The 22,936-nt window shown below is 49.6% G+C and overlaps 1 protein-coding gene across 1 annotated transcript; it reads right to left on the bottom strand.

Moving 5' to 3' along the window:
* Positions 1–6,065: 6,065 nt before the first annotated feature.
* Positions 6,066–17,546, bottom strand: STC2 (stanniocalcin 2). Its single transcript, XM_086851674.1, has 4 exons — positions 17,224–17,546; positions 14,915–15,057; positions 12,252–12,463; positions 6,066–8,851 (listed from the first exon to the last, which is right to left on the bottom strand). The coding sequence occupies exons 1-4, from the start codon at positions 17,384–17,386 to the stop codon at positions 8,464–8,466; spliced, it is 906 nt and encodes a 301-aa protein (XP_086707800.1). The 5' UTR covers positions 17,387–17,546; the 3' UTR covers positions 6,066–8,463.
* Positions 17,547–22,936: the final 5,390 nt, after the last annotated feature.

The raw sequence follows: 22,936 nt of genomic DNA on the forward strand, positions 1-22,936 counted from the left end.
CTGTCTGTGCCTCGTGCTGGTAGAGCATGATCCTCCTGTGAGCTGCCCACAACCCTTTGTCCCGACAGAAGAAAACACAGGTGAATCGCCAGAGGAATGTGAATCCAATAAATTGCAACATTTGGATGTTTATCTGACCTTCAGTGTTTACCAGGTTGGCTGGCAGTGGCACGAGAGAGGGTTTGACCAACTTGCTGGTCAGCTGGACTGAAATCTGTTCTTGTGTCTGGTCAGTCTGGCAGTGCCCTAAGAACAGCTTGTTCCAAGCAAGCTCCTAAATGAGTTTATGTGCTGAACTGGCATCGTCGTGTGTTCTCACTACTGTCTCTGCTCCTTTCTCACTCCACCCTTTCAGGTTTTTGATTTCTATGCTCTTGCTCAGAATAAGCACTCTATTTTCCCCTCAAAAGTGGTATCATCCTGCTACCATTTTCCTTGGGGAGGTACAGCTGTCTTTTCTCCTTTAAAGAGAGGGCCTGACCTTTTTTTCCAGGCTGTGATATGTGACCAGCACAAGGAAAGTGTAGGATGGCTAAAATTCAAGCAATAATGTCATAAACCTTGGTAAACTTTATTGCAGATTTTTGAAAGTATTCAGGCTTTATCTTTGTCATACTTCAAGCGTTGTACAGTTCTGGATTCTGTGGAAATGCACCATGGATTTCCTGCTTTTCCATGATATGCGAATGGGCTGTGCTTAGGGAGTGCTGCATGAGAGCCCCGTGCCTCAGATCAGCCATCTCAGAACGTGGGAAGTTTGAGGACAGATTATTTTCAGCCTCATCTCTGTTCTGGTTTTGACAAGACTGTCCCTGATAAGCCTATGGAGTCAGGAAAGCTTCAGTGATTCGGCAAAAGCCTAATCCTCGTGTCCTGCTATCATTATCAATGGGTTGCTTTAGCAGAGGTTTTGATGAACCTTTAATTATTATCCCAGGCTCATTCCCCAGCGCTCCCTGTGGCCAGCTTTCCCCAGTCCATGTCCCACACAGAGCCACATCTCCTTCTCCAGGAATCTGCAGCGTCAGCTGCTGCTGCCACGGACCCTCAGGAGCCCTTTCTTGCTGCAGAGCATTTCCATTTTCCCTGGGCATCCTCTGCCCCCTCCAAGCCATCCTGGCTGCTTTAAATCCCTCTTTCTCTACAGGCTGGAACGCTTTTAATGAGCTGCTGCAGACTCATCATCGGTGAGTGGCAGCTTTTGGGTCAGCAAGTGTAGGTGGGAGAAAACCACGTAATTCCTGTCATTGCTGTTGCAAAGCATCTTGTGCAGGGAGTTTAATGCTGAGTGCCCAGGCAGGCACTATTTCATTTTCTGCATGGGGAGGCAAAGGGCAATGTTTCCTTCTACCAATGGGATCTTTTTTTGGCCAGGGTACACGGATCAGTAGCCCCAAGGTTGGGGCTTGCTGACAGCCAGGAGCTACTGCAATCATAAATAATAATAATATTTTACAGAAAGCTTCAAGCATGTGCGCTGCATCCCTCTGCAAACTGATTTTGTAGTGACTTGGTTTCATGTCAGTTTAGCAAAATGCTGAATGTGCATAGTTCCTCTTCATTTTATCTTAAAATAGGACATCTAAATAAGGAGCTCTGTAGGCCTTTCCCAGTCTCTCCTGGCTGTCAGCTTTCACTGAGCTTCCCCACACCTCCCACTGCATTTTTCTCCAGGGTAGGAAGAGACTCTGCAATGTAAGTGGGATTATTCATGGGTGACAAATGTAGCCCGGTGTGACTGTGGGATATAGAAAAGCAGCTACAAACTGCAGAAAATCTGAGAAATGGAAGCGGGGTTTCTAGCAGCGATTTGGTGCCATAATGGCTCAGATGGCAGAGGGCTGATCCTGTGCTGTGGGTTAAAATGCAGCCTGGTTTTAGCTTTTCCACGAGCTGCTGTTTCCAATGGCACTGGGGAAGCTGGTGCTGCCTGTGCCACGGGCTCCTGCACTGTGCCAAGCCCTGGTTTCAACCCTGCTGAGGTTCCTCTTGCAGAGCCAGGCTGGGGCTGGTGTCTGTGGTGTCACCAGAGCCCCTGAGATGCAGGGCAGCATCACCAGCACTGCCCCTGGGGCATTTTCTCCCAGCAGAATTCCTCAAAAAAAGCCTCCATCTCCACAGAGAACCTCACAGCAGACTCTCCAAAGAACGGCTTCTTACTTGAAAAGAATTTCTAAATAAACTCCAAGCCACGTTTTTATAGGCAAGGATGGTATTTGCAGGAAAGGTTAAGGCTGTAACAGGCAGTATTCTCAGAGATAGGAATTCTCAGCCCCTGCAGCCTCCCATCATTTGACATAAACGTCCCTAACCCTCGAGTCCCCATTTCACATTCCCAATCAAGAAAGACACCAGGTTTTCATTTCAAAATGCAATGCTCCACTGGCTGGGGGGGGTTCTTCCCCTAAAGAAAACATACAAGAATAAAAATGTGAGGGTTTCATCAATTATAAGGTTTTGCCTAACCCTGTGCAGGACCTGTTGGTGCTGGGGCTGCAGGAAGGAACTGGGCAAGGCTTTGGGAGGCATCAGTGGAACTCCTGACTCTGGAGGGGGGGTCCAGCTGCACCCCCTGGAATTCCCTCTCCATAATTCACTTGGGGCTCGTCATCCCAGGATGGCTCGAGGCTGGAGATGTGCTGAACTTGTCCCTGGGGGAACAGGCAGCCAGATTTGTGCCTCGAGCAGGTGTGAGAGAAGCCTTTCCTGCGAGAGTCTCCGAGGGGAGCTTGGAAACACGAACATAACTAGCAGTGAAAACTGAGTGGGATTTGTGTTTCTGGTGAGATGTCAGGAAATAGCTTTAAAAATGCTCTGCTGAGAGGCTTCCCAGCAAGCTTTTAACCATTCCCTCACCTGGGAAGATCTCTGGGATGAATTCCTCAGGCGTGACGCAGCACGGAGCTGCTCTGGAGCTGCCTGGGCTCTCCTGGCATCTCCAGGCGAAGGAGGAGAGGGAAGGGCAGTACCTGGGAACCTGGGGAGAGCAGGCAGGAGCGCTGGCAGCAGCTCTGACTCAGCTCACCGTGTGGGCTGACATATGTAAATTGCCATATACATTTGTAAATGTTTTGGTATGCCTGAGCAAGCCAATATCTGGAATTAATTTTGTTCTTTTGGGAGGCAAGACAGGGAGCCCGTGAAGAGGATAAGTCCAATTGGATCACAAGCATGAATGCTGGTGGGGTTTGTTCAGCTGGCTGAGACCTGTGTGTGGATGTGCATTTGCAGCTCCAATTTTCTGGGCTTGGTTTTCTTCACCTCACTTGTAAAGTGACTTGGAGCAAATTGAACTAAGATCACTCCAGCCTTGAAGCAGGCTTGTAGCTGGTATTAAACATATTTTAGTGGGTTGTGCAATGCAGAATCCTTGCTCTGCAGTCTGTTTTAGTGTTTCTTTTTCTCCCTGCGCTTCTGCACTTTCTAATGTCAGCACTCTGTTACTGACTGTGCTGTTTGGTGAGATGAGATGCCCTAAGGGGAGCTGGGGGTCGTTTCTCCATCACTAACGTTTGCCACTTTTGGGAGCAGGGTGCAGGCTCACCATTTTACATGTTAGGAGATGAAAAAGAACTTTTTTGGTTGAAATTGTGGGGAGGATGGTAGAGGCAGAATGCAGCTGCATCGCAGCCGTGGTGAGGAGAAGCTACTGCAAAAAAAACAAAAAATACACATTAAAAATGCACTGGGATGGTGAGGGGTCCAGCAGAAGTTATTCCTTGGCTGTAGCCTGAGTGCAGGTTGGTCTGAGCTCACATCCCACCAAACTCTGTGACAGCTCTGCTGGCAGGATGCACTCTCCCGTTGGTGTTTGACAGTCCATGACAGGATTATAAAGAGCTGCTGCACCTACAGGCAAAGAAATGCTACAGGTCCTACATTGCTGCAAATCACATTTAGGCTTGTGAAGCCCATCTCATCCAAAGGCTTCAACTGGATTAGTTATTTTTAAACCCCACAGAAGGAGTGTTAAAAATGTGCTTTTTCATGCAAGCAGCCTTAAGAAAAAAATAATTAAAAAAAAATTAAATCCATGCTTTATGTTCGGAGGTGCTTTCTCATAATTTCCCCATCCCTTTGCTGCCTACACCCCGACACTGTATGAAAATGACTTTGGAGACAACACAAAGGGCTGTATCTGCAGCTTGCTTTTTGTAAACCTTAGGATTTTGCTTTTCTCCTTTGCTGAGACTCCAGTAAGCATCTAAGATTTCAATATCTGATTTAAGAGAGAATTACAGCTCCTGTGACATCCCTGTACAGAGCCACTGGCTGGTACTTACCGATAGGTTATTAATAGCTGCCAGTGAGGAGTGAAAAATGGATGTCCTCTGGTTTTAGGGTAAAATCTTGACGGGGTAACTTGCTGTGTGACATGAACTGAGTCTCTCATACGTGCAGGACAAATCTTATCAGCTCCTGCAGCTTGCAGAAAGGGTTGCTGCTGCATTTGTTAATGGGTCTGGCTGGAATCCAGCACTTGGGGCTTAGGGGGCTGCCAACACCTCGCCCACAGGCAGGTGCTGTGGTCAGCCACAGATCCCCTCCCTGGCTCCTCTGGGATGCATTTATGGATGCTGGGCTGTGCCTAAAGCCTGCCTGAGCACGGTGTGCCACTGCAGAGGGACTTTGGGAACCTGGGATGGTCAGGGCAGTGAGGAGAAACCCCCAACAGCTGCAGCCCCTGCTCCTTCCCTAACCCCAACCTGCTGATTTACAGCCATGGGGTGCCTCTGGCAAGCTGCAGAGATCCCAGCCCATGGGAAAACCTCCTGAAAGGGCTTTGTCTGAGCTTGAGAAGTGCAGGAGCTTCTGCTCCCTGCTCTTTTTTTCACCCTCCAGTTGATTCTGCATCTCCCTTCCTGCCTCAAGCCAAGCTTCCAGGTCCCAGACCAGCAGCCAGAGAGATCCCCCTCTCCTGGGGAGTGACACAGGAGGGCTCTGCCCTGCTCTGGAGGAAGGTTTGGCTCTGTCCCCATGTCCCTCTGCCACTGCCTGGCTGTGGGGGACGAGCAGCCAAAGCACTTCTGTCCCCCCTTGGCTGCAGCTGCTGGCTCAGCTTCAGGGGGCTCTTCCCACCCCCTTATCTCCCAGCAGCCGAAACTCCAGCTCAACAAAACCCAGCCACAGACTTATTCAAAACATTTATTAGTGTTTAAGGAAAATAATAGTGTGTGAAAGGTACAGAGCTTTGTCTAAAGCCATATGCATTTTCTCTATTTACAAGCTTATTTGGCTGCAAACTCTACACGAGATAAAACTAGTATGTTTTTCTCCCAGAGATTTGGAATTAAGGACAGTTTGTCTTTTATTTTTTTATTTTATTTTATTTTTTTTTCTCCTTTTAGTTCAGCACTGTAAGTTAGGACAGCATTTTCCAGGGTTTACTGCTATCTTTTTTCCTGTAGGCGTTTTGCTTCTCTCGCAGTATTTTCATTCCAGAACAAGGCTCATTCCAGATGCAAAGCATAAAGGAAACATTCATACCTTGGCTTTTAAGCTAAACCTCCTTCATGAACAGCAAGTTCATAAGGAATGTTAATTAAAGCATCATACAGTATCTAAATGGACTTTTTTTTTTTTCTTCTTTTTTTTTTTTTTTATAAAGAATTAAGGCTATGTAGATGTCACAATAAAATAATCTCAGGTAAAACGCACCCTATCTGTTAGATATGAAAGAAAGGTTTAACAATAAATAAATGATTTATGCTGTCAATAACATTATGGAACTGTATAAAACTATATTTACGCAGCTTTAAACATAAAAAAACCATACTAGTGGCATGAATATATACAACACAGGTCATGACATACGTTTAAATTATCATAGCCAGCAGTGTTCTTTTTTTTAAATGGGGACACTATAATAAATAGAAATGTTAAATATTTACAATAATAGCATATGTGGAATCAGTAGATGAACACATAAAATCTTCACACACAGAGGAAAAAAAAATAAAAATAAAATGATGCCTTATACAAAAATCCCTCCCACCCACAGCTCGTCCCCCCCACTCCCCAATTTTCACTGACTAAACAAGGGGAATACACAATTTTCCCCACAGAACCAACGAATACAAATAAAACTGTATGCATGCTGAGGTGATATGTTGACTGAGACATTCAAAGATGTAGATCTCTGTTTGGTTCCCATTGATGAATCAAGACCTCTAACGACAGAGGGATCTTATTTTAGTTCAATGCAAGAACATTGGTAGCAAGTTGTTGTTTCTGGTTTGTGTTAGTTGGTTGTTTTTTTTTTTTTTAATTGTTTTTTTTTTTCTGTTTTTTGTGCTAAAATGCTTGGATTGTCTTTTTGGTTTGAGCTTGTTCTTCGTGGTGGTTCTGTGCCACCAAGGGGGAGAGGACACTTGCAGGGAAGCCACGGAGGCACACGCCAGAAACCTTCTTAGGGTGCCACCAGCAGGTTTTTGGAGCACAGGAGGTGGCCAAGAGAGTCAGGCCCGAACCAAGCTGCTCTGTGGGGCAGCCTGGGTGCCCCAGGGGTGGCTGAGCTGCCACCAGCCCCACGGGGCAGATGCCACACTCACTGCACCATCACCGTGCTCTTTGCTGCTGCAGCACCTGGCCTGCTCCCAGCTCTTCCCACTGAAACCCGATGAAAATTTCATCACAGAACTTGGCTAAAACCGGGCAGTGTCAAGGCCACGTCGCTAAGCCAAGGCCTGGTGATCACAGAGACACCTTTTCAACTCAACTGTCCCCTCTTGCCTCCTACGTGGTTGCTATTTAAAGCAGTGCCTCCAAGTTCTGCGGGTGGATCCCTGCATTAAACCCTGAATGTAGCTATTAGGAGCCGTGCTCACTTAGCAGGAACTGAAATCTGAGTTGGAAATTGTAGCCAAATTCCAACACCCTCCTCTCCTGTTTATGCAGCTCCTTCCCACCATGCAGCAAGACGTACGTTAGTTCACTGGGTACGTTCTGTCTCTGCTGAACTGCCTTCCTGCCCCCACAGCTTTCCTCCCAAACTTTCTAAATGAGAAGGCTCCAATCCCCGGTGTGATTCCCACTTTCTAAGAGAACCTCCCCTTTTTTTCTCTAGAGGAAGCTGAGAGCTCACCCTCCTGTCCCTGGGGGTGCTGCAGCCTCCACTTCCAGTACAATATCTGGGAATATAGGATTGCAGAGCTGCAACCTGAGAATAACAATTGCATAGGGGGGTAGGAGAGATATGGCCAAACACCTCATTCACACTAGAAACTGTTTAAAGACAATAAGCTCTTGACACTCTTCACCTTTACTAACTCATTCTGTGGAGACTGGTCGCCGTTACCTGCACAAGAATTAAAAAACCCAAGTCAATCCCCTCTCCTTGTCTTTGGCATTTGGATAAACCAAGCTATAGGCAGGTTAGAGTGGGGCTCCACATCCCAGCAAACCACACCACACTGCTAAGGAGAGGCTTCTGATGGGCCTTCAATGCAGCCCTACTAAGAACTAAATATATGGGGATTTATAGGGTCCTTCTGCTGTCTGAGCCCACACCTGCCCCTTTAGGCTTGGGCTGTAAGGGTGGAAGACCTGTATCACTGAGGGGGCAGATGGAAGCAGAGAATATGCACAGGGTTTGCAGAGGTCCCTAGGAATTCTTCTGGGGGTCCTGCACCCTGTGCAAGTGTTAACAGTCACATTGCCTTGTCTGGAAGCTGATTACTTGCCTTTGAAGTGACTGGGTATGGTTCTGTGATCAGCAAGTGTCAAGTTATACAGCTGTTAAAAACTAACAGGGGGGCACTTAAAACCAGGCAGCGTCACCCAGGTGGGAACAATGGCTCAGAAGTGACTTCAGAGAAAGTGGTGGAGATCCAGAGCACACACGGTTCCTGTGCCAGAGACGGGGCAGCTCTCCTTGGAGAGCTCCACACAGAGAGAGAGCCCTGAGCTCTGGCGTTCCCAGCCACAGGCAGAAACCAAATGCCCCTGGAACTCAGCCATCTGCTGTAAGGCTGTGCCCTAAACCTTTGGAGGTGCTAAGCCACAAGCAGCCACATGCAGCCTGGCAAAGCCCGCTCGGAACCTTCTCCCCTGCCAAGGAGACCAAAGGAAAAAAAAAAACAACCCAACAAAACAACCCATAATTAAAAAAAAAACCAAAACCAAACCCCCAAAACCAAACCCCAAACCCAACCCAACAACCCCCCCCCCGAACAAGATCCTAAAATTTCAGACGATGTCCGTTTCATGAAAAACGGGGAAAGAATTTAGCTGGAGACATTTTGCCACCCGAGTGCCGAGTTTGCTGGATGGATAACCCATTGCCACTGCTCTCCCTTTGCTACTATATACACACTGACGCCGAGGTCCATAGATATCTTGCAATGCCCTGTGCTTGACCTCTGAATGGGAAATGCTTTGGAATGTCCATAGACGGGAGGATGGAACTCGAGGGAGGAGGATTCCGGGGGAGGGCGGGGGGGAAGGGGGAGCTGGTGCCTCTTTTCACCTCCGGATGTCGGAGAAGTCGGACAGTTCGTCTGCCCGGTCCAGGATCCCGTGGGCCCCTTTGGGATTGTGGCCCCCAGCTTTGACCCGAGCGTTGGAGTGGCCCTTGGTACCTCTCTCCCCCTTGGCCGCTCGCGAGCTCTCCCTGTGCTCGGGGTCGGCGTGGGCCACCATGTCCCCACGGCCAGCACCGGCCCTGCCGCCTTCCCCCACCTTCCTCTCGGCTCCCAGGACGGCGTCTCCGTGCACGGCCGAGGTGCAGAAGCTCAGGATGGAGCAGAGGCTTCCCCAGTTCTGTTCACACTGGGCCTGGACGCTCCTCGTTATTGCCTTCTTCACCTCCTCTCCACAGGTGAGCAGGATGTTCACTAGGTCAACGTAAGGCCTGGAGGGAAAGGGAGCAGCGAGAGCAAAGTCAAGAGCCGTCCCAGGGAATCAGGAAAGAACCTGCCTCAGCCTCACCTCCCAGTGGTGGGAGCCCCCTGACTCAGCAGCAATTCTGCCCACGTTAATTATGGAAAATCCCTCATTCTAATCAGCTGCTTCCCTGCAGGAAATGCACAGTGGCCTCTCTTGCTCTCCCCCTGGAGAAACTCTGGGAGAACTGGAATGTTCACCAGAGGAACAGACGAGCTCTTGCTTGGCAAGTGAAGAACTATCTCACACTTTCTGCCTCCCATCTCTATTCCTCAGGACACAAGGCGAAGGACACCTGCTCCTGTCCGGAGCCATCAGCTTCACCCAACAGGCTCTGCCTCTGGGTGAGGTTCAGAGTATTCACCAGCCCCCAGTCTGGTGAGGGAGGCGTTTTCTCACCTCTGTGAAAGCAACAAATACTCATCCAGAGATTCTCTGGCTTTCCTCATCATCTCCACTGGCTGTTGATCTCCATCACAGGCAAGATCCTATCTGGACCCAGGATCTGCCTGAACAGCGCTCAGACAAATGGAATCCACTTTGGTGGCACTTTTTCTTCCCACACCAAGTTTTATTTCTTCATTTCCTTAAAGAGCTTTCAGAAGCCACCTTTTCCCAGCCAAACAAGGCCTCAGAACATGCCCTGGCTCAATCCCCTCTGTGCTTCCCACCCAGCCCTGAGTGTCCCCAAGGCACCAGCAGCTCGAGCACAGGCACTTGGGCTTCTCAGCCACAGGTCACCGAGTGCAGCAATTTTAAAATAGTTGTGGTCACAAGTTTTGTGGGTCAATATTGATGTTGTCTATTGACACAACTGCTCAGCTGCTTGCAGGCCCAGAAGGACGTGCTTAAAAATCTTCCACGGCAGGAACCATCCACAGCACACGTGGAAAGCTGCCCGGGGTCAGAAGTCGTGGCTGTGTGGGGTGGGTGGTGGGGGTGCACCTCTTGGGCACCCCATCCACCAGCTCTGGTGGCTGTGGACAAGTCTAAATCTCTTCTCACTAACTGAAGACAGAAGAGATGAGGAAAACCAACAGCATCTAACTTTACCAACTGCTTAACCTCATTTTGAGAATCGCTAATCTTGGAGAGCCACCTATTCCCCTATCTCAAAATATTTCCCATGGCTGGATTGTTCCTGCTGCTCAAAAAAAAAAAAAAAAAAGTTACTTGGAATGCAGCAGGGACGAATCTGCCAAGGCCTGTCACCACTTCCACCATAGCAAATCAGCCTGACCCCCACAGCTGACTCAGGAGGAGGCTTCACCGCCCCGACCGCGTTCCGAACACTCATCGGGAGAGAACAGTCAGAACAAAACAGAGAACAAGCCTGAGAGCTGCCACTCGCTTCTCTGCTCTCAGGTTTTTGTTTTAAATGGAAAGTAGGAGATAAGAGAGAGCTGAGCAAGTTGCATACAAAGTGTAGCCAGCAAAAGGATATAAACCACCCCCCCCCCCCCCAAGAAATGAGTTCTTGAAATTGGGCATAGCCTTTGCAGAAATCTTTGTAAGAAAAAAGGTCGCTGGTATGACTAAAAAGTGGCTCAGCTGCCAAATATTTCAGGTATTCAGAGCCTGCCAGAGCCCTGTGGATTAATACTGGCCCATTTCTCCTTGCCTGTTTTACTTTCTGCATTTCAGCCGGCCTGACCAGACTACCTGAACCGAGCACAAGGCTGCAAGTCAGCAGACGTGATTTTATTTCCAGCTCTGCCACACTTGCCTATTGATCTCAAACAAGTTCCTTAGTTCAAGAGCTTCAGAGATGGCCTCTAAATTTAGGGGAGGGGAGGAGGCTGGCTGGTTCTATTTGGGGAGTCCCGCATAGGAGAGCCGAGCTCCCGCTCCGGGAGATGCTGGAGTGTAGGAAGCGCTAAATGAGATCATGCAAATTATAGGTGTTCAGCTGAATGACCCTCTCTTCTCCAACCAACAACCCCCCAGTTCAGCTCCCCAGAAATAAGCAGCTGCCTCTGAGCATTCCTGCTTGAGCCTGTTCATAAAATAAGGATAACTCACTCCTCCTTGGACAGGCTTTTGGCTCGCACAGTTCTTTTCATCCCCAAATGATGGGGGGGTTAATTGGTGCCAAGTACCCAATTTATAGCTGCTGACACAGCCCAGGCAGTGCCCAGAGAGGTGCTGCTGGGCAGGATGGAGCCCTGCTGCCCTTCTCCCTCAGCCAGCAGGATGCTGCCCATGGCCCTGAGCACAGCAGCTCTGCCCCCAGCCGTGCCTTTGATCCCAGCCTCAGGAATGTCCAGAGAAAGGGCTTTGCTTTCGGGCCACCATGGCCAGCTTGAGCAAACCACAGCACAGGATTTGTGGGAGTAAACTGGCATTGAAGCATCTCTCTGCAACTGCTGCTGAAATATTAGTGGGGGGTGTTTTTCGGCACTAAGGGAACCAGAGCACAGCTCCCTTGGGTGGTGAGGAAAATAAAATGCAAGGCTGAAATTCCCAAAGAAGTGATTCAGTAAAAAAAGAAATCGTCTGTCATGACTGCTTGGATTTGGAGTTTCTGTGCTAATATCAAGGCACAGAGGTGTGGTAGGAAGATGCTCTAAGGTTAAGCCTGATGCCAGGCTGTGGCTCAGCCTTCTTGTTTCAGGAGTGAGACGTTCACCTGCAAGAAAAACAGGCTCTGATTTTTGCATTTGTGCACAAAGAGTCAGTACAAACAGCTTGTGCTTGGTTTGTTGCTGTCATGTAGCAGCTTTGATCAATTCCAAGTAGGATTTGTGCCTGCCATTCCTTGGAGGACAGCTGTGCTCTTAGTTAGAGGAATGAAGTCCTCAAAAATCTGACTTGTGCCTTCATTTTGCACAACCCCATCTTTTATTAAAAAGCATCTGAGATTAATAAAGAAGGAAGATGAATGGGAGATTACCTGGGGGACTGCAGCTCTTTCAGGGACAATTAACTACAAGACATTTCAAAGTATGTATTTAAAGAAGAAATTATCATCTTGCTGACAACTTTGCATAAACCTTCTTCCCCCTTCTCTAGTTGTCACCTCTAACAGGATACTGGGGTCGAAGCGATGCCTTTGAGCTCAGAAAAACAAAATAAACCCATTGTGAGATGCCCCTGGAAATGGCAGACACTGCTGGTGGATTTCCCAGAGCACCAAGGGGATGGGCAGATCCAGCTCATTTCACCTCCTTCCACACTCACATCTCACCCTTGGTACACAAACCTCAAGGGGCCCTGCAAAGAAAGCTTTACCTTGGTGCTGTACATGAGAAAACAAGAGGTGCTTAAGGCCAGAAGGAGGTGAAACAGCTCTTGGGCAGATGCACAGCCCACTGACACTCCTGGAAGGAGCTCCCACGCTCTGACTGCACCAGCACCGAGGCACTTACTCATGCTGCAGCAGGTCTTTGAAGTGAATCATCTCCACAATGACCTGGACGTTCTCCTTGGCAGCAGAGCAGAGGTCATGCTTCAGGTAGCACTCCCGCTGTAACTGGAACACCATCTCTTTAATGGCAGGGCACTTACGGCTGATGCAGCTGAATTTATGCCTCAAGGCATGAGCCTTACACTTCAGAGCGTCTTTAATGAAGGATTTTCCCTGAGAAGGAAAGAAATGGAGTAGGTCTGTATTTTTGTCCATTAAGCACAGCAGCTGATTTATGCCCAGCCAGCTGCTTCTCTGCAGGACAATGTCAAGGGTTATTACAGTGCTAAGGATATCACTTAATGGCTTTCCCCTTCTTCTCTGCCCTTAAAGACCCTGCCAAGTTACCCAGCTTTGCTGTCCCAGTGGACCTGAAACACCCAGGGCTTCCCCACTGCTGCTCTGAGGTTTCCTCTGCCCCAACAGCTCAATGCCCAACCAGGGAAAGAGCAGAAGTAAGCACCTTGAAGTAATTCAGTGCTGAATTAATTTGCTTCCAGGGTGGCAGAACAACAGGTCCACACAAAGGAGAGGGCATCCTGCCATGGCTGAGCTCCTCAAGACCACAAGCAGATACCCATTCAGGAACTGCAGGGGTTTTTCTCATTTTAAAATTAGTTTACAAACTCACAGAAACGTATGCATGATCTATGTGCACCTGCCCTGTTCCCCAGCTATCAGTATTTTCTTGCTCAGAGAGGGACTCAAATCAGCACTAATAATAATAATAACATTCATCATCATCATCATTCACCCCACAATGTCTTCATGTCTGTTGCAAGAAACTGAGATTAAGAAAATCAGATCAAGAAGCTAAAAAATAAGGTGGAGGAAAGCTGCTTTAGCAGCATCTCTTTAACCACAGTGATTCCTTCACTCAGTTGCTTGGTGGCCATCAAATCTATCCCTTCCTTTCCCCTTTTCTTGGACGCTGCAGCTACAGCTCTGCTCAGACTCCCAGTGCTTTGCTGAGCAATAGACCCATGGAAGCCTCCTGCCCTGCCTCCACCTCCTCATCAGCCTCAGATTCTTTTATGCAGGTGCTCCATGAAGACCAAATCCTTGCTCCTCTTTACCCAAGAGTGCACTGGCCCAGCTCCACTGACCCTAAATAAGATTTGCCCCAGACCTGCAAGCAGATGTCCCCAAATTGTTTCAAGCCAGAAATGTTTCTTGCTCATCAAAGAGCTGCTTCATCCCTTTCAGTTTCCCATACCAAAGGCATTCCCTCGCCCTTCCCTTCAGGAACAAACACACAGCACAGTAGGCAAATAGGGATGAAAAAGAGAATTCTTATATAAACCCAAACTGACATCAATTCTCAGGTTTCTGAGCAGAGAACAGAAAATGGCCAGTGTTAGTCTTGTCATTTAATGCAGCTTGAAATAACTGGGCATGATACAGAGAGAGAAGCTGTGAAAAGCCATGTCATAGCAGAGGCTAAAGTCACCTTCATGTTAAATAAATCTCATGTTAAATAAAGCTCCAGGGGTTTAAATCTTCTGCTCTGCACTGGAGACAGCCTGGATGTGAGACGGGCTGTGTTTGATGAGCAGTATCTGGGGATCTGGCATCAGCCTCCACCATTCCCTGCCTTCCCAACTTTCCTTCCCTACTCCCTTGGTCAGCTCTGTTCACTGACAGAAATATTGTGCAGAAATGAACCAGTGTTTTCTGGAAGCCACTTGGAAATGAAGTTGAAGGTTTTCAGATACCCACAAAAGCAGCAATTCCCATTTTAGCGAGCAGCCAGGCCCTTTGTACATCCTTGAACATTTGAACCTAAAGCTCCAGCACTACAAAAAAGTGCTCCCTGCTGGATGGTGCCAGCACCCCTCATGGGACAGGCTGGATCCTGAGGACAGCCCTACTTTGTGCCACGCTTTTAGCAGTGCCATGTAGCCCGTGCTTTTAGTCAAGTTATTCACTAAACTGCCTGCTCAGGCCCAAAGTGCCGCCGGCCCTCGGGAATGTTCCCTTCCCTCCACGCTGAAATGGGAGAGGAGGTTTACAAGACATAATAACAGGATGTCTCAATGATGCATAAATGGTCTGGGGAGAAAATGAAGGAGACAAACTTAATACCACATACCATGGAAGTAACGTATTTTAACGTCAGCGCTCGAACCCAAGGTTTGGGTACAGCAGCTTTGGGAGGTTGCCTGGGCTGGTTGTGTGCAAGTCTTGAGGGCTAACTGTAGTGACTGCCCCTTGGGAAATACCAAGATAATTCTAAATGAATTGGGAGCCCAAGCTGCGTCTCAGAGTCGGCTTTGAACAAACACGGGGTAGAGGCTTAAGCCGCCCTGTGTTTCTTAAAACCAAGTTTGGCTCCATGAAGGGTTCTGCTGGAGTTATCCTGGCTACAGGAGGTGGAAGGGATCCAGGGAGCTGCAGCTACAGCCAGCCTGTCTCCTAGGACAGGCTGCACACCGCTGCTTTATTCCTGTCCTGAGGGTCCTGATTCTGGACCTTTCCACAGAAAAATTCCTGGTGAATTAGTGAATCACGGCAGAATCAGGCTGGCTCCGGGAGTTCTTTGTGCAAATACGTGTTAAGGAGCTGCAGTAGGTGCCAGGTGTGTGTTAGAAGCAAGCAGACAGGTAGGACATCTCCCCGTGTTACCTGGGCATCGAATTTTCCAGCGTTGTGCAGGAAGGTCATGCAGATCTCGTGCAAGCCTCGGATCTCACAGGAATTGTTCTCAAAGCATTCAAACACTCCACATCCCACATCGCCAGCATTGACCAGGCAGTGCTGGATTTCAGCTAGAACGAGTATTGGTTAGAGTTAATTTGAAGAACTCTTCACAGGAACTGGTGGTGGGTAGGGGAGACAAGAGTTGTTTTGCTCCCAACATCAGTTTGAGAGAAAAATGCGTGACAGTGGTTAATCGTACCCGCAGCGTGCCCGTTCTGCGCAGGAATTAGGCCAAAACTTGGGTGTATTGTGTTATGAAAGTGATATCCAAGGAGTAAATGCCAAATCCACTATGCTTACGTCAAGCTATTTCACTTGAGAACTGTCTCATGCTCTTGAATTCCTCAGGAGCAAAGGACAGGCATGATTTTTGCTCTCTGGCTCGTGCAAAGCCACCCCCCCCCCCCCCAGCAAATTTAAGTGCCAAAACGAGAAGCCCAGGACCCAGCCAGCCAAAATTTTTTCGGTTTTGGTACTTTGAGCAAGTTTCTGGCCATTTAGCACGATGTTTTTTTACAGACCACTGGGTTTTGCCTGTCAGGATGTCTGTCAAGTTAATGGCAAAACTCCCACTGATACGTGAATTCCTCTGCACCAAGAGTTGTACAAAAACTTAACTGTGTGCTCAGCTATGCAGAAATCAACAGAAAATATTTATATTTATATATGTAGTACATAAAATAGATGTACTGGAGCTAGCAGTTACATATGTGTTTATTCTGCCCTTTCAGATGTTACGTAATACTGAAAAAAAAAATAAAAAATGCTGTCTAATACTCACTTCCAAAAAAGAAAACAAAACAAAAAAAAAACCCCAACCAAAAACACCAAACCAAACCCCACCAACCCAAAAATCTTAACACGGCACCTTCTGGTCCTTTAAAATAAAATAGATGTAGTAGTACTGCCAGAGGGAAGGTGGTTGCTGAAAAAGCCTGGGGATAAAGTTAAACAGGGGCAGCTTTTAGACCAGAACTGAGGATGCTAAGAATTCCTGTACTCTGTGCCCTGTGGTACCTTTAATTAAAGTTCGCCCTTGGGAGCCAGACTAATCCCCCTGGAACCGCAGCGTGTTCCAGCCATCCCCAGCCTCCCCCTCTGCCATGCGGTCCATTTGCAAGTCTTTACAGCAACTTTCGGTCTAATTTCCAGCCGCTGCAAGGCAGAGAGAGGAGCCGGGGATGGAAACGAGGAGCCTGCCGGAGTTCTCACGACCCCCCCGCCAGCAGCTCGAACCCAATCCACCGCCGCCCCGCTTTTATTATTATTATTATTATTATTATTATTATTATTATTATTTTGCGTTTTCCTCCCCTCTCCTACCTTTTATTTTCTCCCTTCTACCTGCCCCGAAGTGCATCTGGGGGTGGCACAGGGTGGGATGCAGGGATTGTCTGGGGCACGGAGGGGAAGCTGCGCAAATAGTCCCGCAGGGAAAGGGGGGAAAGGGGCACCGGAGCCCTTTGTGGAGCCGGGAGCTCTCGGGGCCGGGAGCTCTCGGGGCCGGGAGCTCGGCTCCGGTGCTTGTGTTGGCATCCGGATGCAAACCCTTTGCCGGATCACATGTCCTGGCTCCAGCGTGCTGAGAACTGCACAGTGCCGTGATTCACATGTGGCAGTCCCTAATGGGCATTCGTGCATTCCTGCTCGTGTGTGTTTAAACACGCCTCGCAGCACGGAGAGTGTTAAAAGGGGAAAAAAAAAAAAAAAAGAAAGAAAGGAAGAAAAAAAAAGGGGGGTGGGGGGAAAGGGAAAAAAACGGGAGTTGGTGGGGGGGGTGGGATGAAGGAGGGGGAGGAAGGGAAGCGTCTGGATCCCGCGCTCTCTCTTTGCACGGCTGGGAAGCGATCCAGCCAAGTGCACGCCCCAGCTCTCTCCTCCCAGGCAGATAATGCCCGGGGGAGGGGAGAGGAGCGGAGAAACCCCCGGCCCCTTGCATCATTGCCCGGCTCCCTCCGGCAGGGAGGCAGAGCCCCGCTCATCCCCCGGGCCCTCCCGAAACTTTCTCCTCCCCGGGCTCGCAGCATCTCGGCGGGGCCGCGGCCGTGCACGGGCAACACGTGCTTGGCAGAGCCGGGCTTTAACCGGGATCGGGAGCCAGCTCCGATTCCCTGCGGTCATTTACGCCCGACGGTCGGACACCGAAATGAAACGCCTGTCATAACTCGAGGCGGCTGCAGCAGCAGCAGCGAGGGGAGGGGGACACGCAGAGCCCGGTGCCCCCCATGCCGTACCTGTGTTCTGCAGGGACAGGCGCCCCTTCTGCTGCGGGGTCCTGTCCTGCGGGCCCTCCGGCGGGTGCGTGGCCTCAGTGCCCGCGGCCGCCCGGCCGCTGGCCAGCAGCAGGGCCAGCAGCAGCGCCGGGGCCAGCAGCTTTCCGCCGAGCTCCGCGCACATGGTCGCGCCTTCCCCCCGCCGCCGCCGCCGCGTCCTCCCCCGCGGGGTGCCGCACCCGGGCCCAGCGCGCTGCTCGCCGCGGCCCCGCGAACCGCATGTGCCCGGCGAGCGCGGAGTGGCGGCGGCGGCGCCGGAGGGAGCCTCAAATATCCCCGCCGAGCCCCGGTGTCACTCGCATGAGGGAGCCGAGCAGGTGTCGCTCCGCGCCGCGGCCAATGGCAGCCGCCGCCCCGCTCCGCCCGCCCGCCGGGGGCCGGCCCTGCCCCGCCGGCAGGTTGCAGCCGCCCGCCCCCCGCCCCACCCGCCGGGGGATGGGGGTGCAGGGGACAGCGGGGCTGGGGGAGGGATAGCAAAAAAAAAAAAAAAAATTAAAAAAAAAAATTAAAAATAGAAATTAAATATTAATATTAAAAAAAAAAAAAAAAAAAGGTGAAAAAGCGGGATTTTAACACGCTTCGAAGGGAGGCGGCAGGCAGCGGCCGGTCCCCCCCGCCACCTCCGCGGGGCAACTTCGGGGCGCTCCAGCCGGCCCTGCGCGGGGAGCAGCGGGGTGCCCGTGCCCGGAGCCGGCTGCCAGCGCCGGCCGTCCTGCGGCACTGCCGCCTCATGGCAAGACTTGATTTCAAAGAAAAAAAAAAAAAAAATCCTTTTCCGAAGCAGCTATTGCAATGACTTTCTTGGAAACCCTCCACTCCCTCGGTATTTTTTTTTTTTTCCCCCCCACCCTGGGATTTTGTACCCTGTTTTCTGCTAGGGGATTTGGACCAAATCCATCACTTGAAGGGGGAAAGTGGTACCCTGGGTGCAGAGGCGGATGGGCGAACAGGGACAGACGCTGCTTTCCCGGGGGGAGAAACCCCCTTAGACCACCGCCAGCACCGTGGGGAGAGCATCACCCTTGCAAACCCCTCTCTCCAGGCATCTCTGGCTGCTGCCTTTTGTCCGGGTGGGGGACACACAGACACACACACATACACACGTAGGAAAATCCGTAGCAGGTGATGAGAAGTGCCGCGCTGGCTGGGGAGGGGCGAGCGTGTCTCCCCTTGCCCTGCCGTAATGCACATCAGATGTTTCATCAGACCACGCTCCCCTGCAGCCCCCCAGCCCCCGGCAGTGCCGGGCCGAGCTGTGCCGTGCCGGGGGCGGGGGTCCCGCCGGGACGGGGAGGAGCGGGGGGGGGGGCGCAGCCAGGAATGTCTCCAGCTGCTGCTGCCGCCCGCTTCCTCACAGCTGTCAAAATGCACTTGAGGAAATCCACTCACACCTCCCCGAGCAAGGGTCTCCTCGGCGGGACGTGACACCGCGCCGCAGGACCATGGCTCCACGGCTACGCACGGGCAGGCACGTCCTGACACCCCCGGGCAGCCCCCGGGCAGCCCCGGCCTCCCCCGCTTTTGTCTCAGGCCCACGGGGTTTGTGTGTGCTGAGGCTGAGCCGTGCGAAGTTTTATTTGAATTATTTTATCCTTCCGGAGGGTTTGACATCGCAACGTCTTTTTTTTTTTTTTTTTTTCTTTTTTCTTTTTTTCTTTTTTTCTTTTATTTATTTATTTTTTTTTTTTAAGGTTGAAATTCTTAACGGTGGTGCCAAGCTCGTGTGGAAATTCCCTTTTATCAACATGCTGCTGCCTTCGGAACTGCAACTTGCAGCTTTCCTCTGAGGAGCTGCCTGTGCCAGTGCGGATGTCTGCAAAGCCCCCGTGCCCCTGGGATGGGCTCTGCCCTTTCTGACAGCAGGGCTATTAAAGGAATAGGTTTTTCTTCTTCATTTGTACCTCTCCCGGAGTGCCCGGCCCTTCTTTTGTCCTTGTTCTCTTCCTATTTATACTGCTGAAGAGTTTTGCTATTTAATTGCCTTTGCTAGGTCTAACTTAGCTCGAGTGTTCAAAGACCAGGGGCTGAATGAGTTGAACTCAGGCAGGAGAATTTAAGGGGTAGCAGTTTTTATCTGTTGCAGGAGGTAACAGCCACTGCACTGCTCCTAACCAGCAAGTTAGTTTTATATTTTTATAAAATATTATTTTTTTCCCCTGGTGCCTGGCAAATGATGTTTCTCCTAACGCCGTTTCCCTGCTGCTTTCAGGCTGATGTCCTCCTGCAGCCATTCCTCATCGACCTTTCTGCCTCTTTTTAAAGTTACAATTTTTGGATGTGTTTCGCCCCGTTGACTTTTGAGTTCTGTGCAGTCTCCATCCTCCAGACCCCTCGTTCCTCCCTCTGCTCGATTTCTCTGCTCAGGTCTCCTAATTTCTCAGAGCGTGCCCTTTGAACCCCTCAGCCCTGGCTGCCGTGGTGGGCTGCTCCTGCTTTTCAGCCCATATTTTATTAATCAAGGTTATTTTAACGTCTTTTCCTTACCAAAACCATGCCTAAAATAGCCTCTCCTGGTGTCACTTTGGGGAGGAAATCTGCTGGCTGTCAGCACATTGAGCATTCCCCATCTCCTGCTCAGCACGCAGGGCTGGGCAGCGGGTGCCACTCAGAGCTGCGCGATTTTTCCCTGCTTTTCTCTCTCCTCAGGGTGCTCCTGGGATTAGAGGAGCTGGAGCTATCCAGCCCTTCCTTAGGGATTTAGGGAGCTGTGGCTGCTCTTTAGAGGTGAGTGCTGCCAGGGAAAAGCTCGTGTGTGATCCACAGGTCACGCTCCAGCAAATCTGGCATCTCTCGGAGCCCGGTGTAACTCGCTCCCTGGCAGCGTGATCGACTGCTGGGTAATTTTATAGAATGGTTACCAATTCCAGTGATTTAGGGGCTGGTTTCCAGGACACTTGGGATGGCTGAATCCCAAGGCACTGAGCCTGCAGCTTTGCTCCAGCGCTGGGAGCTTGCATGGACGCAGGAGGCTGACCGCAGGCTGCTGTCCTGCCGCGAGGTGTTTGAGGACACGTTTGAGCAGTAACGCTCTGTAGAGGATCACAACTCCTTCCAGAAGTTCTGAAAACCTGTTGGCTTTCAGGAATACTCTCTGAGCTCCCTTTAGTTAACGTAGACAAGCTTTTCTTTTTAAGAGCGTTTCATAATTCGATCTTCATGCAGTGCTCAAGCAGTGGCACGAGCGTTTTGCAACTGCCTTGAAATGGGAAGCATTTAATTGTTTGGCGTCTTGAGGGAGATGAGCTGCCCTCATGACTATTAAGAGGGCTGTGTCCCTGCAAGGCCGTTGCAGGCAGGTGAAGGCTGAGGAATGCTGTGCAAGAGGCTCCAGCACACGGGCAGAGAGCGAGCACACCCAGTTCTGAGGGACCCAGAGGCCGATGACTTCAAAAAGGGAAGAGGATGCTGCGGGGAAGGTGTGCCAAGGTCTGGATTCTGGGCTTTCTATCTGTGACTAAACACATTTCACAGCAGAGTTAGAGCTGTGCTGTGCAGCCCCAGCAGCGCAGTGGGATTTCATCAGACTTGAGAAAATAAGCGAGGCAGGGGAATTGAGTGTTGCCTCTTCTCCTGGGTAATTTTCCCACCTCGGGGCTTAGTGCAAGGTGCTGACTTGCAAATGACACATCATTACGAGGCCAGCCCAGAGCTGCAAAGCCCTGCTGGGAACGTGGTCAGGAGATCGGAGGAAGCTGCCTCTTGGACTTGGTTCCTCCCGGTGTGGGACCTGCTCTGGGAACATGTTGATTTAATTCCCACAAGTTGGTTCTCGGATGGTGCGAATAAAGCTGCTGACAGTGACTGAAATGGGATTCGACACTGGAGAACCTGTTAGGCTCAGTAAATGTAGGTCTGTTGGGAGGCTTCAAAGGGGTGTATTTTAAGCCACTTTTCCCCTCTCATCATCGATTTTGAATTTCTGGTAACTGGTTTTTATGAGGAGCGAGCAGAAGTTGACAATAAAGTCACAGAAAATGAAATGCACGAAAAGCCAGAGCTAATTATATTAAAAATGATGCAGGCATTCTCTTCCTGATTGCTCATGTAAAAATCCTGTATTTGAGAAATGTTCTCAATGAGTTATGCACCAGGTTTAAAGCTGATGTGGCTTCTTTGATAAACTATGAACTATTGGAAAGATTTATAAGGGTCAGAAATGCTGCCAAATATTTCAGTATTTAGAGCAGCAGGAAACCACTCTGAGATATTTTTAAAACAGGTATTTACTCAAGTAATTGGTTACTTTTAATGTGGAATAAGGAAACGTGGTGCAGCTCTATTGGACTTGACATAAAAGTCAGGTATGTAATTTGTGAGCAAAACAGGGTGGAATGTACACATTGTACCTGGGGAGGTATTTCAAGAAAGACAACTCCTTGAGACAAAAAGCCAAAACAACTGACACGCCGGGTTACATGCCAGAATTGCTTATTCCTCAGTTAATCAGCTGTGTAATGAGTGTCCAGAAACAATCCCTTCTGCCCAGGTAGTTTAAGTTTCAAACTTCGTCAGCTTTGTGGCCATCATAAAATGGATTACATGGAAGTTGGATGAAAAACACATGTTTCTGAGAACATTTTGGTTCAAATAATAATAATAATAAAAAAATGTGGCAGTGCCTGTGCCAACAATTTACTACAGAATATCTGAACCAGATGCTGCTAAACTATAATTCCAAACAATTTGCCAGAATTATGTATTCACTTTATACTTAAAGTCAAACTGAAGATATGCATGTTTTCTATTACTGGTGGATATAAACAAAAATGTGATGCGATTACAACTCATATAAAGCAGATCATGCCCAACAGTCAGGATTTCTGAGACTACTACACGAGCTGAAGAAAAACTGGAAGTTCTGTTGGTAATTATGTGTGACAGGGTCATCAAATTGGGGCAGATTGAGACATATCAGACTGCAGTCTGCTTAGTCACCACAGAAGAGCTTTGGCCAAAAATCATCCATTTCTCCCTTTTTCTCACAGTAGCACATTTTTTTCTGCCTGGAGAGAACGGGGAAGAGATCTGCAAGATGTGGAGAGTTACATTCTTAGCTGGAATAACCCATGGAAGGGTCTCCTGTTAGGAGATACTTGCAGGCCACCTCCAACCTGCCAGTTCTTATCCAGATGAGCTGCTCAGTGATGGTTGAAATGACAGACCCTGACATCAGAATCAGCTTCTTGTAAGGACAGAGTGAGTTTTAGCAGGAGTTTTTATGGCACTGCGTGTCATTCAGGTTATGGAGGCTCCTAGCTGGCACTCCCACGAGCTGAAAGAGTCTTTACCTACTGTCAAGAGGCTCTCAGAAAACCTCAAATAATTCCCTCGAGTGAAGTGGCTACCTCAGGCAGCTGCAGCCTGACACAGAGAAGTGCTGAGCATCCTGGAACACCCCTATTCCCAGGTCAGCTCCGGATCAGCAGGGAGAAAAATCCACCAGAAAAAAAACAGAGAGTTTCAAGAAGCAGCTTTGATTCAGAGAATTGTTCAGCAAAGTCACCAAAACTGAATCCCCCTGAGAGCTATAAAGGGAAGAAGGATCTGCAAAAGATTTGCAGTGGAGTCTCTGGTTTCATCCAGACCATGGCCTGCTGGGACACAGCTCTGGCTCCCAACCCAGGGCTGCAGTGTGGGATCCAGCTTGGAGGAGCATGGAAACTCCTCACAGCTC

The sequence above is a fragment of the Cyanistes caeruleus genome, chromosome 15 (assembly GCF_971803275.1).
Source record: "Cyanistes caeruleus chromosome 15, bCyaCae1.hap1.1, whole genome shotgun sequence".
In the NCBI taxonomy this organism is placed as follows: domain Eukaryota; kingdom Metazoa; phylum Chordata; class Aves; order Passeriformes; family Paridae; genus Cyanistes; species Cyanistes caeruleus.

Excerpts from the sequence above, each read along its gene's own strand:
- STC2 (XM_086851674.1), bottom strand. The coding sequence starts at position 17,386 with ATGTGCGCGGAGCTCGGCGGAAAGCTGCTGGCCCCGGCGCTGCTGCTG. Across the intron at positions 12,464-14,914 it reads CTGGAAAATTCGATGCCCAG|GGAAAATCCTTCATTAAAGA; the intron begins GTAACACGGGGA and ends TTTCCTTCTCAG. Across the intron at positions 8,852-12,251 it reads AAAGACCTGCTGCAGCATGA|GCCTTACGTTGACCTAGTGA; the intron begins GTAAGTGCCTCG and ends CTTTCCCTCCAG.